A 19,480-nucleotide genomic window follows, 5' to 3' on the forward strand; every position below is an offset into this window, starting at 1 on the left:
AAAATTGAAGAAGAGTTGTTGTAGAAAACATGTATTACCTTTTTTTTGAGAAAATAATTACCAATTATATATATACATAATACTCTCTTCTCATTTGCTTTACTAAAATTAATATTCAGGCCGATATTTTACATTTTGCTATCCCTGGCCCGGACACCTTATTATGTGGTATGAGTTTCACATAGTGTTGAAACCCTGACAGTGTCATGCAGTTGTTCAAATCGTGGTCCTTTGGTATCTTGTTAATAGTTGTCTCATTGGAAATCATACACATCTCCTTTTTTTTTTATTCAAGCTGTAGATGTCCTCATTTTAGTCATTCAAAATTTTGTCTTGTCGGGACCTTTTATATCTGACTATACGGTATGATATATGCTCATTGTTGCAGGCCGTATGGTACATGTAAGCTATAGTTTCTTATACCCAAGTCCGTTAGTCTCTAGTGAATAGTTGTCTTATGCTTATGGGAATCACACTATCCAGCTAGCTCTCTTTGGGATTATTCAAATAAAATTCAAAAAAATAATATTTTCAAAAAGCCTGTCAAAAGTCGTTGTTTATCTTTTTTTACTTGAATAATTTGAAGATCGTCTGTAGTATTAAGTGTGGTATACGCTAATATTCACAACATGTCTCAATTCGGAAACCATTTAGTACTTAACTGAATTACCCATATCTATCGTTGCAAACATGAAGGAACATCTAGATGTGTTTGAACCTTTAGGATTGTTGGATTGCTGTTTTATTAACGTTTATTCCTACAACTACTTTTATGATATCTTATATTTCTATTAACGATTTTTCTTTCAAGAACTCACAGAAGAGATACAAAAAAAATGTCGTTCAGATTTCGTTACTTAAAACTAAACATTGAAGGAAAATATGTCATGAGATATTGATAAAGTAAATTAACGGAAATCATAAGGTTCAATTACATATAATAAGCTCTTCCTTCTTCCTGTTGATAACTACGATGAAATTCAATCATAAAAACAAGTAAACATTAAATATAAGACAGCTTACAGATAACATGTCTTTTGTGGCGAACATACAAAAAAGTTGCAGAATGAAGGTAAAGGTTATATGCATTTTCTTCGTTTGTTTTGATACGTAGCTGTCTACGTGATATTTTGTGAGATATTGTTTTGGCAATTGTGAATACTGATGTTCTTGAAATTAGAATTGAATTTCACAGTTCAAATTCAGGAAACACGTATCTCAAAATTTCGCTTTGATACCGATGTATTTAATGGACTTTTAAACAAACAAATGTATTACAATAATATTCACTTTTGAATATAGAAATCCAGTCTTCATTAAAATTAATTATGTATACATTTTCAACAACTACTTTTAAACTTACAACTGCCAATGTATTTACATGGATGTACTTTTACTTGTACATATGAGTTAATTTAAATATTCTTTTAAAAGAAAACTTTCCTTGAACATATAAAAACTATGCTCGTATACCGACAACTCTTGTTTGACAGAAATATTATTTACAAGTTTAATAACTCGGTGACACGTTTACCACAAACCAAGAGTTATCATCCTCGCTTGAAACAAATACGACCGCATGTACCGTTTTGTTTCTAAATAAAAGAAATATAACTATAACAGGTTGTAGTTTTTTCTGTTACGTTTATGAGTCAGTGTTTGAAATAACTACTGTAGCATTGTGTTGGACAGCTCGATAGAAGTGGCAAATGCCTGTAATATCTTGTTTACCTTATTTTGGAGTGAACACCAGAAAACAGTATACCACCACCGCATGTAGGTTGGCTATGTATGTAATTTCAAAATTTGGTTTCATTATAGAAATAAGAAGATGTGGTATGGTTGCCATTTAGATGACTATCTATAGACCTAATGAAGTGGATGTCAGCATAGGTCGCAGTAAGGTCTTCAACTATGAGCAAAACCCATACTCTACAATAAGCTTCTCTTCCATGTGGCATTTAACAATAGGCATTTGTAATTCATTTTAGTGTTCTTTTCAGGATACTAGGTGACATATGTTTGTCTTATAGTTTTACATGTAAAAATTAATTCGATTAATCAAAGACTGTCTATAATATTATTTACTTGTTTTGAAAATTGAAAGTTTAAAATATTTACATAAATACATGTACTACAGATGTTCACACTTGTACAAGTAATTAATCCGCATTTTGATTAATAACAAAAGCATTTAACAACTGTGTGTCATATACATGTCGTATCCACAACATTTCCTCCTATTTTAGAACTAACGATTGATATTTACTAGTCATTTTGATAAATGAATTTCTGTTGTGTTATATGGGGGGGGGGGGGGGGGGGGGGGGGGGGGGGGGGGATTAAAGGCTAGAGACCTGTTAGGAACATGCAGTAACCATATAGTTTTGATCTTTCATAAATACTAACCTAAATATAACAAGGTTCTCCCTGCATAATAATTTCCCTAGAATCACACAAGAATAAAGAGATGTGGTAGTATTGCCAATGAGACAACTATCCACAAAAGTTCAAATAAAGTGGATGTAAGTAATTACAGGTAACCATACGGCCTTCAACATACATTCAATATGTTTTTCTGCTGACTGGTACTTGTATGATCTTTCGGACCCTTATTATAAAATTCTGTGAAAACGACGATGTATTTAACGGTAGTTTTCGTTTTGTGCGTAATGTCGTATTTGTGTGTGCCTTTTTTATTGTGATTTTATTACAGCTTCTTGATAGTGCAGCGATTAATATAAGAGTGAAAGAAAGTATCTAAATTAAAGCGTTGCATCTATTTTCAATTCTATTGATACGGTACTGTATGGGTGGATTCTTATTTTACTTTATTTGACATTGGACGTTAAGCAGCCAACAAATAATGAATCAATCATTATTTTCTTTCTTAAAAGTATCTTATATATATATCATGAGGTTGGAGTTCAAAAGGAAACCGACGGGAAGTTCGATTACTTGTTTTATCCCACCATATTGTCATTTACAAATACAATCAGGAAACTAGACACTGTTTTATATTATACACGTTATATACATGCATGTCTTAATTTTTTTTAACGTCTTGTTTAAAGAAGCTTTATTGTTTTTGCAATCTCTTTAAATTAATGCATGATTTGTCTTAACACGGGCCTATTTAGGGCGGGACATAATTTATGCTATATTGTCTTTTTGTTTGTTCCCTTTTTGATACTTTTTGAGGTTTTGTGTATTGTTGGGTTGCTTTCCAGTTAACGTATGTCCCTTTGTTTACTCTACTAGTTCAAAGTGACCGAGGTAAAGTCAGTTTTCACCGAGTTTACATTGTACACGAGATTCACATATGGGCGATTTATAAAAATATTATATATCTGTGCCAAAATTCATAGAATCACAAACTAATATCCAATGCTGATCCCGTATGCCCGATATTCCCTAAGATGTACTGTAGAATGTGAGCAATGTACCTTCAAATGGGATAATTGAAGCGAGTGACAAAGGAAAGCATATAGACTCTAGTGAAGAATATGTTTTTATTTAGTGTTATATTTTAGAAACTATTTAGCATATTATCTCTTTCATTTGAAATATATTGTAACTAATATCTTAATCAAGCAAGGATATATGGTCAAAATTTCTTGAACCAAACTATCGTTTCTGTCATAAAATGCTTCATAACATGGAAATAGCCTTCTTGACAAAACACGTAGTGTACTGTCGACTGGTGTATTATGTGTACCGGGTATTCCATAAATTAGAATTTTAGTGTACTGTAAATTATATAACAACGGCGCTCGTAAAATGTATATTGAGGGGTATTCCATCGTAGTTAAAGTTACATATAACAGTAAAACCCTTGCCAAAGCGTGTGGTCCGTTTGGCTGTACTGGATGTATTAATACGCAGCCACGTCCAGTCAGATTGTGGATAACTCGAGTAGAGAGAATGCCAAGCTCTCTGCACGTTAAGAGCTCTTGGTTCAACTCTTTGAGGGGTTCGTATGTGACTTCTTGCAAGGCTCAATTGCTGTCCCTATCCAATATACCCTCATTTTCCAGTGGCATTTTGAGATTCCCGACATTCATCCCGGGCGCCCCTATTACAGGACCTACCTAATTTATTTATTGTTAATTTGTTCTCTTCCTGAATATACATGAAATATTTGCCCTTGGACGTTAAGCAACCAACAATCACTCAATCAATCGATTTAGAATATACTTTATATCCCTCATCGTTCAAATTCAGATAAATATAATAGATGATGATCAAATAACATTTTTTTTTAATCAATGGATATATAAAAAAAAATATTTAGATTCTACCACTGCATCGAGTGAGATACGAGATTTCTCCACTCGAGACAATTCAATTTTGAATTTTTCAAACGCGAAGCTCGCCGTGCGTTTTAAATATTTGATATTGAACTATCGAGAGTCGACCGGAGAAATATCGTATTGCACGAGATTTGGTGGAAGAGTTTGTTTCTCTTATGATTTTTAAACGATATGCAGACAAACTTTGTTTTTCTTTTCCAATGTTCTGCAAACAGATGTGTTCTTTTTATGTCATCAGGAATGTTCGCCTTTTTTTCGTGGCGCCACAGTAGGAAATTCAGGGGCAAGCAAGAACATTTCCATCATAATTGAGATCCAACGAACCACAAATTGAAAATCCTGGATTGGTAAGAGCTGAAAATAATAACCTTGCATAAAACAGGATGAAAGTAAATAGTCTACAACATAAAATGCAGAAAAAAATTGTGCACAAACGAGAAAAAAAAATTAGATGAAAATGAGTAGTCAATCCGCAAAAAAAAAATAAAATACCTAGAGTTAGACTGAAAATGTATAAAACACAACTGACCTCTGTTTGGTTGTAGTTTATTCATCGCTTCGGCTTTCCCAATATAATTTAAGCAATATAATGTGATATTTCAGAATATTATATTTATTTTTTTTTCAGAGACAAAACTATTCATTTTGATTTAGAATATCCTTATAGATGCAATATTTTACAAAACGATGTTGATATTGTACCACAAATCCGTAACAGGAATGTAATGCGCTGATAATTATACACCTTATATCAATATTTCGGATTTTAGATAGTTGATAGCCAGTGTATTTGTCATGCATTTTGTTTTATCGAATGTGTATCGTTCATTTCTCACCGCCGGCGTATATGCACAAGGATATGCCTTGTTTGCCCCCTCTGTCGTGGTATTAGCCAAAACGCATATCCCTTTTTTCCTTCACGGAGACGCTTGATCGTGTGTGCGTTTTTATCAAATGTAAAATGATGTTTTTAACTACGTTTTAGTGATAGAATATGGAATTAAATCGAATGTTTATGACTTAATTATTTCTTTTTTATATTCAGTTTACTCAAACATATAAATCGTGTTAAGGAAGGTTTTTTTTTCAAAAATGACCAGTCTTGAGAAGAAATTTTTTTCGCGTAGCAGCACATTACTTTCTCTGATACCATGGTTTATTCTCTATGTAACGATTACGAAAAACAAAATCTTATCACGCTTACTCCGATATCTCAACGTCTTATTTCCAAATTTCTCTTGATTATGTTATTGAAATCTTTATTGTTTAAAAGTCATACTGTAAATTCAGAAATTATTGCGAGGTTTTTATTAATGCGAATAATGCGACTAGATGAGTATCGCAATAATAAGAACTCGCATTTTGATAACTAAAACATAAATCTGTATGTAGATTTTTCTGAAATCGCAATAATTAAACTCGCATTCTTGTCCATTTTTGAAAAATCGCAATAATAAATGCACGCAATAATTTCTGAATTTACAGTATATACATTGAAAATGTAGTTGTCGTTATGGTACCCCACATCTCTTTTCCTTCATATCATTTGGAATAATATTTTTTATTATGTTGTTGGATTGCTGTACATGATATATTTCCTCGTAGTGTCCGAAGTCCCGAGTTTATCCCAGGGTCTTGGTGAAATTAGTGTTGCTAAATATTTAGCAAATATTTCTGTATATAGTTTTGTTTTTGTTGTTTGTCTTTTCATCGATTTTCTTTTGTGGGAAGTCTTTGCTGTTTTATTCGACCTTTGGATTTTGGTTGCTCCTTGATGTTTTATTTCTTATTTGTTATTTCTATAAGTACTGTACTTAGTTTCAGATGCGAGGGGTTGTGACGGTATTGTGTGTTGGACATACTCTTTCTGGTTTGATGGATTGTCGCCCATTATTTATTTAGTTCAATCTTTTATTTCTATAATTAACTTAGTTTCAGATGAAACTATTTTTGATATTAGTATGTGCTGGACAGACTCTAGCTGGTTCATTGATATTCACATCAGCAGACCTCGACAATGAATGGGAACTATTCAAGACATCTTACAATAAGACCTATTCAGATAATACTGAAGATTTGAATACGTGAGTATGGAATATTATATCTGCATAAATCGAAGATTAAAAGGGCACAACCAAGAGGAAACAAAGAACACACATCATGCGTAAAAAATGAAAATCGTTCAGCGAAAATTAGTGTCTAATGCTAATTATAACATTCCGCTGATTCGGCTTAGTCTATAATCCAGTTTTTATACAAATACTTAGATAATTAGACTATTGAATTTTGATATACTATTGGTTCACTGGAAATGCAACTATATACATATATTCAATGTACATATCGCTACAAAATGGTAAAAATGTACATGCTTTTTTTTTCTCATCTCCGTTTGAATGAAAACGTCCACAAGACAGGCGAAAGATACCAAAAGGGACATTTAAACTCATAGTTCGAAAATAAAAAGACAACACCATGGCTAAAATGAAAAAGACAAACAGACAAACAACAGTACACAAAACAAAAACAACAAAACTAAAGACTGAGCAACAAGAACCCCCGTCAAAAACTGGGGGTGATCTCAGGTACTCCGGAAGGGTACGCTGATTTTGCTCCACATGTGGCACCCATCGTGTTGCTCATGTTAGTACAAACCCTGTTATAAGTCTAATTGGGTAGGTCACATACGGGGGATAGGGGACGGGATTATAGTTACGACAATTGGAACATATCCGCTGTCATCTGTGAAACCAAAAGAATGTGTGCTTTAATTTACTTTGCAGTCGGGATGGATGCCTGGCTTGTTGAAAGTCTAGTGGGAACTATGCATAGTATGGCCAAGAAAATATTGTGTGGTATAAACATGAACCTAGCTTTGCATAATAACGAAATCCTGTGCCGATATTTTAACGCGTAGGTTCACAACGAAAACAAAAATCTACAAGAAAATATGTCACTACATACCATTCTCGAACTTAATGCCGAATGCCGCTTGTTTAGCGATTAACCGCAAATAACAATGTTTAAGTATATGGTGTGACCACATCGTAAACAAAAATCATTAACATTTACACTTCAAATGAGTACGCTACGCTAAGACTAACAATTGTGATATTTGAAGTTTGGATTTTTCCATACCCTTTATTCAATGACATTGAGTTACTTTTTTTTTGTTGCCTTGCAGGCGTTGGATATGGGAGGATAATGTCCGCTTTATAGAACATCACAATATGGCGGCAGATAGAGGCGAACATAGCTACTGGCTTGGAATTAATCATCTCGCTGATCTGGTAATTGTTATCTTAAATTACTTTTGTTTTGGCAGAAGGTAAGACACAATTGCTTAAGTAAAATTAGTACTATCATGAGTTGTTTTTAGCCCGAATGTCTTTGATAAACTCTTGCCCCCTACACATGTATCAAAAGTTACCAGCTCGGTTCAACGTCCCCATGAGACGACTAGTGAATTGCATTAAGGTGGTACCCAACACCTTGACTAATATTAATTTGGCTCGTTTAATTTTCATAAAAATTTGACAAAATGTTTACTTTGACCCTTTGACAAAAATATAAAAATTTCAAAAAATTTGAACCAACCACTTTATCAGAAAAATTTCATTGGTTATATAGCAGTTTGACAAACACTAATTTTGATCATTGAGAAGCTTAATATTTCCTTAACAATACAACGTAATTAAAACGTTTAGCTGATTTTTACAGAGTTATCTCTCTGTAGTGTTAGGTACCACCTTAAAATTAATTGTTAGTATAAGTCTCCCTATGTTCTAGTCCTATTTAGTCAAACATTCGAAGAAAATAATAATAATATTGTGCAATAACTTGATTAAAAAATTCTTTAAAACACAATAGTGAGATAAAAAAAATTCAGCCACGCTGTCTCACAATTCAATAGATCGTAACAGATAATATTATTGAAAGAATCGATAACGGTAGAACAAACAATAATTTTCCGTAAATATCACGACACAGCATGATTAACATCTATACTTTTCTATGATTATATGATTTTATGATTATAACGTAATTATAGAAATAAAAACTGTTCTATGATGACTATGTAAAAATTAAAATATTGTTTTCTGAATATTCTATATTCTCCATGGATTTTCAGTATAAATGTAACTAGGATACTTGATGGAATGCTGTACATTAAGTATTTTGTAAAAGCAACAAGGAGTACAATAAAGAATTAATTAGTGTTAAAAAAAGAGATAAATTTCAGAACATGTACAAAAGCGCCCTCAATCTCACTAATTAACACTGCGTACAATGTAAGAAGGACAACTGTGGAAATCGAAGTGCTAGAATGTAAGCGTTTGGAGAAAAATCCTACCTACGCCAAATCAATGATGTTAACACTTTTTTAGTCCTTAGGTGAAGTAAATCAGATGTTGACACAATACAGAAACAATCGTTCATCAGATGGATCTACTTACCTCCCACCGAATAATGAAAAGAAACCGGAGGAAGTCGACTGGAGAAAGCTAGGATATGTCACAGCTGTTAAAAATCAGGTATCAAATCTCATTAGTATTTTACACGAACCAATATACAGTACACAAGGAAATCGCGATATCGTACATGCACACGATTATTTTTTTAACCATATTACGGTACATAAATCATTATTTTATACATGCTTTTTTTTTAAGTATACACATGACTGAAAGTGAATACAATTGGAAAAAATATTTCAGCAATATTAATTTTGTCAAGAAAACGGATCATTTCATGAATACCAGTCATATTTTTGTGCATTGAATACGAAAAAAATAATATTTTTCTTATCTTGTGTGCATCGCTTTTTGCATTCAGGGACATTGTGGATCATGCTGGTCGTTTGCAGCCACTGGTTCATTGGAAGGTCAACATTATAGAAAGACCGGGAAACTTGTGTCATTGTCGGAACAGAATCTTGTGGATTGTTCATCTAATTATGGTAAGTATTATAAGACTAATGAGATGTTATAGAATCGACTATGTAAAACTATCATCAAAAGAACAAAGCACAAGGATCGGAACAAGAACAGGGTACCACAGGGTCTTCAACAATGATTACAACATATAACGTAAAGTAAACTTTAAAAAGCTTAGGAATGACAAACTGTGAAGTATAAAAAAAAGAGATCACGAAGGACTGCAACATTAAACAATAAACGGTAAACAATTATGACAGACAGCAACCAACGACGAAAACTGGATGACACGCTCCTGATATAAGAAAGCACTTACTGAATGTGACATTTGTGTAAGCTCTCTCCTTCTTACCTATGCTTGGACTGTTGTGTAACGGTACGACTTGGATCAAACTGTAAACACCAGTTTGAATTACTTGACAATTAGATGGTTAGTTAATCCAAAATAAGTATATAAATACGATTTCCACATACATTAATAAATGACAGACGCCTTCCCTCAAATTGAGACATTGATTGATTGATTGAATGTTGGTTGCATAACATCCAGTGGCAAATATATCGGGACGATTTAGACTATCACTTGAACTGGGAGTATATTAGACAGGGGCAGAAAATATGCCTTGCAAAATGGTCACCTACGGATCCCGCAAAAAGTTGTTGTAAGGGTTTTAAATGTGCAAGGAGCGTGGCACTGACTTAAAACGATGCATCAGATTTAACGTCTACATTCAGACCATGTGACTGCGTACTTGTCCATCCCGCAAGGTCAAAGAGGCGCCCCACTTTGGCAAGGGTTTTACCGCCGGTCGGAAGATAACCAAGAGTGACCATATTTCCAATACCAGTCGCCCTTCAGTCGGCAATGATTTATTAGCACAACACAAGAGCAAAAATTAAAAAAAAATCAGATGCAATTTGCTTAACTTAATAGATCGATACGAGGCAACCCAAAAAATCATGAACATTAAATAAAGGCACTAAACACCGATATAGGAGCATTCGCCGTTACTGAATGCTAGTTCAGAGCCAATTGAAACTTATATATCAATCATGATTTCCAAATTTACAAAGTACTCATAAATGTACGAATATAGCAATACAAATTAGTTATGTTTTAGTTTTTTTTAAAAACGAAATCAATGTCAGTACAGCAAATACCACTATTTCAAGAATTTACTAAAAAAAAACTGTTAATTTTGTAACTTTTAAGAATACGTTTTTTCAAATGATCAATCAGTTTTCACGGATCGTTTCTAAATTTACCGGTTCAATAATCAAAATATAATATTTCCCACTGTACATTAAATCTCTCAACAGTCAACCAATCATTCAATTAATCACCTCTCTAAATTTTAAGATAGTAGAATTACCATATTTATAACCTAATAAATCGTATCTAAATAAACGGGGCTCAATTTTCAACTTTTTATATTTGCCGCTGGATTTTAAATCACTCCATCGGTCAATTAATCACTCTTTTTAAAGTTTAAAAAATAATAAATTGATTGTAATTATATAACATTTTCTATAAAGTTCCTGATTATGCATGTTCTAACTGTAGGTAACAAAGGGTGTCACGGCGGGTATGTGTCTAAAGCATATCAATACATTAAAGACAATGGAGGGATAGATACTGAATCCTCTTATCCTTATGAAGCTACGGTTAGTTGAGTAGGATACATTTAGTAAAATATCTATATTTAGAATACCCAAGATTGTTTACAAAGAACAAATCGTCTAGATATTATTCAGATGTTGAAAAAGTAGGTCGCCTGGTGTCACGGGATATTTTTTTTTAGTTCAGTTGTAGAGATTTAATAATCAATTCTTTAGTAAGGTTTATTACCGAGTTTGTACTAACTCTTATTGATTTAGGGCAATGGTCTCCCCTATTTAACAGGATACTATAGTATTCCTAAATAAAACATTATGTGATGTTAGTACAACCAAATAATTTTACAATTGTAGGATGACAAGTGTAGATTTAAGGAGAATGATGTTGGAGCTACAGCCACAGGATTTACCAATATTGAATCTGGAGATGAGAAGGCTCTTCAGTCTGCAGTAGCTACCGTTGGACCAATAGCTGTCGGGGTTGATGTAAAGCGGCCTTTTCAACTCTACAGATCAGGTATGATGCATATATCTATCATGTATTATTACACATATGAATTAATTAATTACTCATGCCTATATTTCTTGAACCAATGATGTATGTCTTTTAATTTAAGGCAGTTTGGTACGTCGTATCATTGTATAAACTTGTATATAATGCTTGTGGTACTTGTATGTCCTTTCATTATTATTTGAGATATTCTCGTATTCTTGTCTTTCGATTTTGCTGATGTGCTTTGTCTGTGTGCCTTTTTGGTGTTGTGCTTTATCTGTATGCCTTTTTGTGTTTCTTTGTTACATATATGACGTGGCTCTGTACTTATATATTCCGGCATTGTGTTATTGTACTATGGCAAATTTGTGTATTCTTGTCTTTAATTTTTGCTAATATGCTTGGTCTATATGCCATTCTGTGCTTCTTTGTTACATATTTTTTTTAATGATTAAGATTATAAAACAATGTTGACTGCTGTGTATTTGACATTTTTACCTATTATGTCTGTTTGTTTTGTTCACGCATCGTTTTCAATATAATGGAATTTGATGCGACTGTCATACAATTGAGAGGTTTAGCTAGCCATAAAACCAGGTTCAATCCACCATTTTCTACATACGAAAATGCCTGTACCAAGCCAGGAATATGACAGTTGTTATCCATTCGTTTGATGTGTATGAGCTTTTGATTTTGCCATTTGATTAGGGACTTTCCGTTTTTGTTCAGTGTTTTTGTGATTTTACTATTTTCTGTCTAACACAGTAATAATAATTCTTAGAACCGAAATAAAGAAGTGTCCGAAGCAAGACTTTTTTTTGTAAACTTCCATCAGGAAGTTCAACCGAAAAAATGAGCAAGCCAAGGATATGTAAATATACACAACAACAAAAGAACGCTTTTGTATGATTGATATGAGTCAAAATTTTGACACAACGTTTCAGCAGTCAAAACACTAAATTCTGTGAAAATAAGAATTTTCAAGCTTTTAATTTTTGACATTTCAAAATACTAAAACAATCTTGTAAAATTTGTTAAGAATATAGCTTTGTGTATCTTTTCACCTGAAAATAACAAGAATGACATGGATCTTCACTTTCTTAATCGATTTCATGTCTAATGTCCAAGTTGAAATTGACTTTTCTCAGACTTCGAATAACTGAATTTGTGTCTCCATTATTATATGAAATATTCTTTTATGATTTACCTCAAATAACTCGTTTCTAAAGATTTATAATAATTTTAGGTATATTCGACGATCCAACTTGTAGCTCTGTGACTTACAACCATGGTGTTTTAGTTGTTGGTTATGGGACGGAGAATGGTCAGGATTACTGGTTGGTGAAAAACAGGTACGCTATTGTTCTATTGTATTAACATAATTGTAGTCAGGTGTTTTATGGTGGTACATTAAAGTGCTATATTTCCTTATTAGTAAAATAGCAGTCTCCTCATATAGGGATAATCAAAATACGATAATAGCATCAGACGAATAAGACATATGAAATACATTAATTAATGTAATAAACTATAAATTATGAAACATTATTATCATATTATCATAGGATACAATAGCATAATACTCGCGCTAGCACGGTTTAACAAATCATTCTGTTTCATTGGTAAACATTAAAACAGGAATGCGGTATTATCAGCACATAGAAGACGTATATATACTCAAGAAGCATGTTATGCTATATATAATTCATATTGTTATGAAAATATTTCAAATTTAAATTTATCACAGAATTATTATAACGCTTTAACCCTGGTGTTATTTTTAGAAAATACTAACTGTCCATTTGCCTTTTTTCTTACAGTTGGAGTGCTTTCTGGGGAATGGATGGATACATCAAAATGTCAAGGAATAAAAACAACCAATGTGCAATAGCCACCGATGCACTCTACCCTCTTGTCTGAACTGATTTTACGTTTTAATTATTTACCTTTCATTATAATTTTTCATTTTTGTATTTATAGAATTATCGCATTGTGTTTATTTCATTTGTATGTATAGTAAATAAAACACCTTCACATATGTAAAGAGATACAATGTAACGAGATAATATTGTATTCCAGGGTAGAATTGTAACGATTATGTATTGATTTTTTTTTGTTGATGTTTTTCCATTATTTACAGTAACATAAATATGACATGCGATTTTTTTGTTTGTATACAAAATCAGACAAAACATGGCATTATACCAGTTACTATCATATTCATTCGCAGATATAAACATATCAATTGATTTGTATTAAAATGTCATGCTATTTGCGTCGTTTACAAATGTGCCTTCTAATACAAATTTAATTATTTAAATGCCAATTTCAAGACATCTTAACAAATTTAAGATAAATGAAATGAACTTTTCACTTGTATTTTAAACTTCGACCATACACTTTAACTAATGACGCAATCGAAAAATATCTTTGAATTCATATAAAATATTCCAAAAAATTTAAATCTCTACAAACAAAGTAACGTTTATTTTAAGTTATTTAATGTGGTTTTTGTTGCAATTTTAAGAAATGATTTTATAAAGAATACTGATATGTATTATGGAATTTATTACATTCAAGCTTCCATTCATTATAATGAATAGTTTCTTTGTTTGTCTTTAATGCTTGTTCATAAGAAAACTACAACCCGCAATATTATCAAAATTGTCTTTCCCTTTAAATGTTTACACGTACTGGAAAGTAATCCAATCTGAAAAGATTATCATTAGTTTCGTTCAAATCCATCTAATCAAAACGTGTTATTAAAGATATTGCAAGATTACCTTCATTTATTTTGCTTGTGGATTTTGTTCAATTTTAACCCCTTTATTCAGATACCTTAAAACAACTTTACATTAAATCATCAATTAACTCAGTTGTACACGTGAACCGAGCGGAAGATGCACATATTTATTATAATTATATTGTCGTCAGATACTGCAAACACTGTTCTCGTAGTGAAATAAAATGTTTGTTGTGTTTTTCTGACTTTCCGGCGGTTGTGATATACATAGGGAAAGCCTCGAATGGCAAGTGATTACTTTATATTTTCCCCCTTTCTATGAACTATTTTCATATTACCGACTTTTTACATCGGAATATATAATTCTCCAAAATGTTACCTCTTAAATGGTAGGACATCCTGATACTCAGTCAAAAAAGAACAGACAAATGAAGTAAATTCAAACTTATAATCGGTGTAATTAAGGGGGAAAGTTTGTTATTTTCTGATGATTTTTTCGTCTACAGAAAACACGCATCAGTAACACTTTCCCAAAAAATTGCTAGATTCGACTTCTTAAACTTGCTAACTTGACAGAGTCCAAGATTTCCTAACACTGATTAGGTAACCCGTCGAGAAAAAATAAACTCCGGAGTCAAAAGTCGGTTATATGAAATAGTCTATTTACGTCCTCTGAATTAAGCAACTGTTTTTTTTATTTTTTTACATTAATTTATCATTATTTACAAGTTGATTTACAAATACATGATGATTATGTCCATTTTCCTACTCCTGGTTTTAAGACACTGATTAGAGTTCTCGAGGTTATAGGCATGATCGTTATTACAACAACAGTTATTACTATCGATGAAAATGTAATACATTTAACAATAGTAGTTAGGTCTTTTACCCTCCTTGTCTCTTGAGATAATGAAAAATGTTTAAAATTATGTTACTCTACATTAGAAAATACTTGAGTATGGTTAGTTTCTATAAGGAAATGCAATTTGAATCAATAGACATTTGCGGAAACTGACATACACCTACGAAAAGGATTACAAATGCACATGTATATATTGGGTCGTCTGATTAACCATGACAGCAATTCTAATCCTGATGCAGACTCCACCAGATGCTATTTATTTCATTTGTCATCTGATTATAAACCAGTTAGTACCAGCTAGACACAAGCCATATCCATCGTCATCGTTTACAATCAGGGCAAGGATAATAGGCAATGATGTACTCTTTTGGAATTGGAGAGAAGTGTTCACCTATTTCGCATCACCCGGTATTCCTTCTTTAACGTTACCACTGAAACTCAGGAAATATTACTTCAAACCAATGTTGATGGTCTCTTCAGACAGAAAATCGGTAAAAACAAGTTCTTCTGTTTATGTCACGGTTACGATAACAACTGCTTTCTGCATATTTGACGTAAGTGTTTTGACTTTCAAAGATGAAATACATGTTAGACAAGAGAAGATGTGGTATTAGTGCCAATGAGACAACTCTCCATCCAAATCACTATTTGTGAAAGTAAACCATTGCAGGTCAAAGTATGGTCTTCAACACGTAGCCTTGGCTCACACCGAACAGCAAGCCATACAGGGCCCCAAAACTGACACACATGTATAACTATTTTCAAGGAAACATATAGCGGTCTTATTAATAAACCTTGTTTTGATTAAAGACATAACTTATAAAGTGGGTGGCAAATACCTCCTTTTTAAGTAAGGAATACTGACGGAATTTCGACAAAATGTATGAGCCGATAATAAGACTAAAGGCTAATTCAGGATAAAATCATTGTAAATGCATTTACACTCAAGTGAAATATTGGACAAGAACTATCTTCCTCGGCTGAGCTGTTTTTCCTGGGCGAAAAAATAATTCAGAAAAGACACTAGTAATGACTCCATAAATAAAGGCAATAGTTATATACAGCTATTCAATAGTCATTACTCGATTAATGAAAAAAAACAAACGAATCTGGGTAGCAAACACATAAACAAAGTTAACAATAGTATACCGCTGTTCAATAGTCATTAATCGATTACGGGAAAACAAATCCGGGTCACAAACGAAAACCGAGGAAAATCACCAGCTATAATAGGAAAACACTGAACTGCACAAAACAAACGCCAACATACATAGAAACGGACTATTCGATAACAACAAACAAGTTCTTGGCTTCTGTTGTGGCTTGATGCGCTGCATTTGTGTGTCGTCGAAATAAATTATTTACATCATTTGGTTTTACTAGGTAACTCTATAGTGTTTTTGAGGTCTTTGGTGATGTTTATTTTTCAACTTTGATGGTATGTCTACTTGTAACCAAGTTGTAGACCTAGTTTCCGCATATATTTATCGTACCTTTTAATTCTATTTATAAATTGTTTATTAATTGTTATTGAACGATATCAACTCTTTTATTTTTCACACTTTGAAATATTTAACAAAATTTGGTTAATCTGACCTCGATCTGAAACAAATTGAAGCGTTGCGAGGAATGCGATAGACGATTTATTGACTATACTGAGCACTGTATAACATATAAACCAGGTGTGTTTAATTGGAATTTGTATTCATTTTGAGTAGCAAAACGGACGGATAAAATCAGACGCAATCAAGGGCAAATATTTATAACAAAATTACCCAATTTACGTCAATTTGGTATTCCTTTACTGCCGTTTTATTTTCACAACAATTTGCATTGTTTCATTGTAACTTTTATTGTTGTAAACGACACCCTCTGTATGCATGAGTCATTTTAGTGAACATATATATATATATATATATTTACATATATGGCTGGTGCATTACGGCTAATATCAGATCTGTCCCGATGAAGCTAGCGTTTTACTTCATTTGCTTGTTTGATTTAGTGCCTTATCCAGTTTTGTATATGTTTTGTATAATAGTATATGAGTTCTCTTGTAAATATGAAGACTTTTGGTTGAATGCGTTTTTGATGATTTTAGACCCGAGGATAGATTGAACATTGTACGGTTCCATGATCTTATATAATCAACATACGACTAAATAACTTGCATTTAATTGTATTTCATTGGGTTTTTTTACTACATGCACTGACATATTGCGTTCAAAAATGAAAACGAGAATTGAAAACTAGAGATTATAATGTTCATGTGTCGTTCATCGTAGTATATGTGCATAATCAACAAACAACTCTCTCCTATATTGTGAACAAGAATATAATTAATGACAACAATATTTTTTTGTTGATCCTGTATTGCAGATCATTTTGTCTGTTTAGTTTCTCTCTATCTTCTTAAGTTTTTGCTGAAAACACAGAAGTAAACATCCTCATTTAAGGGCAGCCAGTCATACGAGGAATGACAGTCTACTAACTTTATCAGCAAAATTCGAATCTGTTGTTGATATTGGGTTGTTCATAATTGTTCATAATTTAAAGTTTTTTCTATCATACTTTTTATCTTTTAAGGCAAAACGCAAAAAACATTGGTAAAAAATCACCGTTAAAGGCCAATATCTCCAATAAAGAGTCGTTGTAAAATTTTCCCCATGGTGTCTTAATTGAGATAATTTCTTGTTGATAGTTTTTGTTGAATTAAGATTCTATCCATCTATTATAACTTTTAATATATGAGTCAAAAATGCATATAAAAACAATTGTAAAAATTGTCATCCAAGGGCAATAAATCTAATTATGAGTTGACTGGCGATTTATGCGTGGATCTTGTCTTGCTTATAATTTTTGCAACTTAAAATTTCTCTGTATCTATAATAATTTTGAGGATATAAAGGCACAAATAACACAATATTGGACATTTATCATCTTGGTCAGCTAGTGAGGTGATTGGACACCGTTTCGTTTTAACTAAATACCCCAATTATGATTATGGCTTAGCTTTGTAAAATTAGCTTCAGTAATTTTGTAAATGTTAACGACGACGACCGCCAAATGATGAGAAAAGCTTGTTTGGCCCTTTATGCCATATGAGCTAAAACTGAATAGCTAAACAGACTATACAGCAATTTATATATGACTCTTTTAAAAAGGACACATCAGAAGAAGAAAACATCGACAAACAGAGGGTATAGATAACCAGACTGAATTGATACAGCCGTAACCCCTTCGTGCATGTCAGACTTTATCACAGATTACAGAAGTTTCAACCTAGAACAGAACAACTTTAATAATATATATTTAGGTAAAACGCTTTTTTTTCTGCTTTTTTCGTGTTTCTTCAATAATTATATAATACAGTACTCACTGTATCTAAACTACCCCGGCAAAAAATGTTTGGACTCGATGGTATCTAATATCCAGCACGGTGACGGAACATCAAAAGACAGAGAAAAGATAGGTTTCTGTTTATTTATTTGTTATTTTTATGATATCGAAGAATAATTATACATATATAACTATTTTCTATTGTGAGATGTAATATTTTTTACAACCGTTCTAGATTAACGGAGAAATAAGTTAAAATGCACGTCAAAATCACGAATTGAGTGAACCTTGCCTCGAATTTGTTTAATTTCTCCTTAAATTGTTCACATTGTACGGAATGAAAGACACGAAAAGAAAGATATTGACAGGGAGATTGCAAAACTAGTCACTTTGAGCACCTCAATAGTTGTATATTTGTGTATGGAACGAAAGAAATGGGTCATGTCAAAATGGAAGGACCCGGTTTTGTCAATGTGTACAACCCGGTTTTGTCCTAGATTTCACAAGGCAGAACCCGGTTTTGTCAAACAAAAAACAATGCATAATCGCAGAACATAATTGAACTTCAGCATTTAAAAGGAATTTGGTGGCTCGTTGGAAAACGATTTCTTTCAGAGGACAACTTATTATTTATTTGAATCTGTAAACACTTGAATTCCTACTTTATTGGAACAAAAATAATTATAATTTTGCTTTGCATTTTAAAAAAAAATACTTTAACTGCGAAATTGCAATAATGATTATTTTATTAACAGTTCTATAAATAAACGGTTCTGTTATCTCTCCATTGTGTTATGATTATCGTACATTGACGGTTGGTCATTATTTTATTGACAATATATAGGGACGGAATCAGGTTTTTTTTTTAAGTAGGCGTAATTCAAACAACTTACATACCGCCGAGCGTAGCGAGGCGAACAATTTTTTGGACGATTTATGCTTAAAAAAATCGTAAAAAACATGATTTAATATTTTTTGGACCATCAAAGGTGGGGGTGGGGGCGTGCGACCTATACGCCGCCTGGATTCGTCACTGATGATATAACTAAATCGTATACCAACTAAACATTTTATAAGAAATAAGAAAACAGGGACACCCGCGAAATCGAATGTATGTGAGTAGGATTATCATGTTTATTCTAAAAATTCACATTGATATTTTGGAATCGTCGGAAT

At 32.5% G+C, this 19,480-nt stretch overlaps 1 protein-coding gene across 1 annotated transcript; it reads left to right on the forward strand.

The window, feature by feature from the left end:
- The first annotated feature begins 933 nt into the window (after positions 1-933).
- LOC127722190 (procathepsin L-like) lies at positions 934-13,917 on the forward strand. The gene is made up of 9 exons (XM_052229089.1): positions 934-1,072; positions 6,246-6,397; positions 7,498-7,603; positions 8,702-8,848; positions 9,150-9,273; positions 10,815-10,915; positions 11,222-11,384; positions 12,607-12,712; positions 13,181-13,917. Exons 1-9 carry the CDS (start codon positions 1,031-1,033, stop codon positions 13,278-13,280), a joined length of 1,041 nt encoding a protein of 346 aa, XP_052085049.1. The 5' UTR covers positions 934-1,030; the 3' UTR covers positions 13,281-13,917.
- The last annotated feature ends 5,563 nt before the right edge of the window (positions 13,918-19,480 follow it).

Source organism: Mytilus californianus, unplaced genomic scaffold (genome assembly GCF_021869535.1).
Source record: "Mytilus californianus isolate M0D057914Y unplaced genomic scaffold, xbMytCali1.0.p SCAF_12, whole genome shotgun sequence".
NCBI lineage: Eukaryota > Metazoa > Mollusca > Bivalvia > Mytilida > Mytilidae > Mytilus > Mytilus californianus.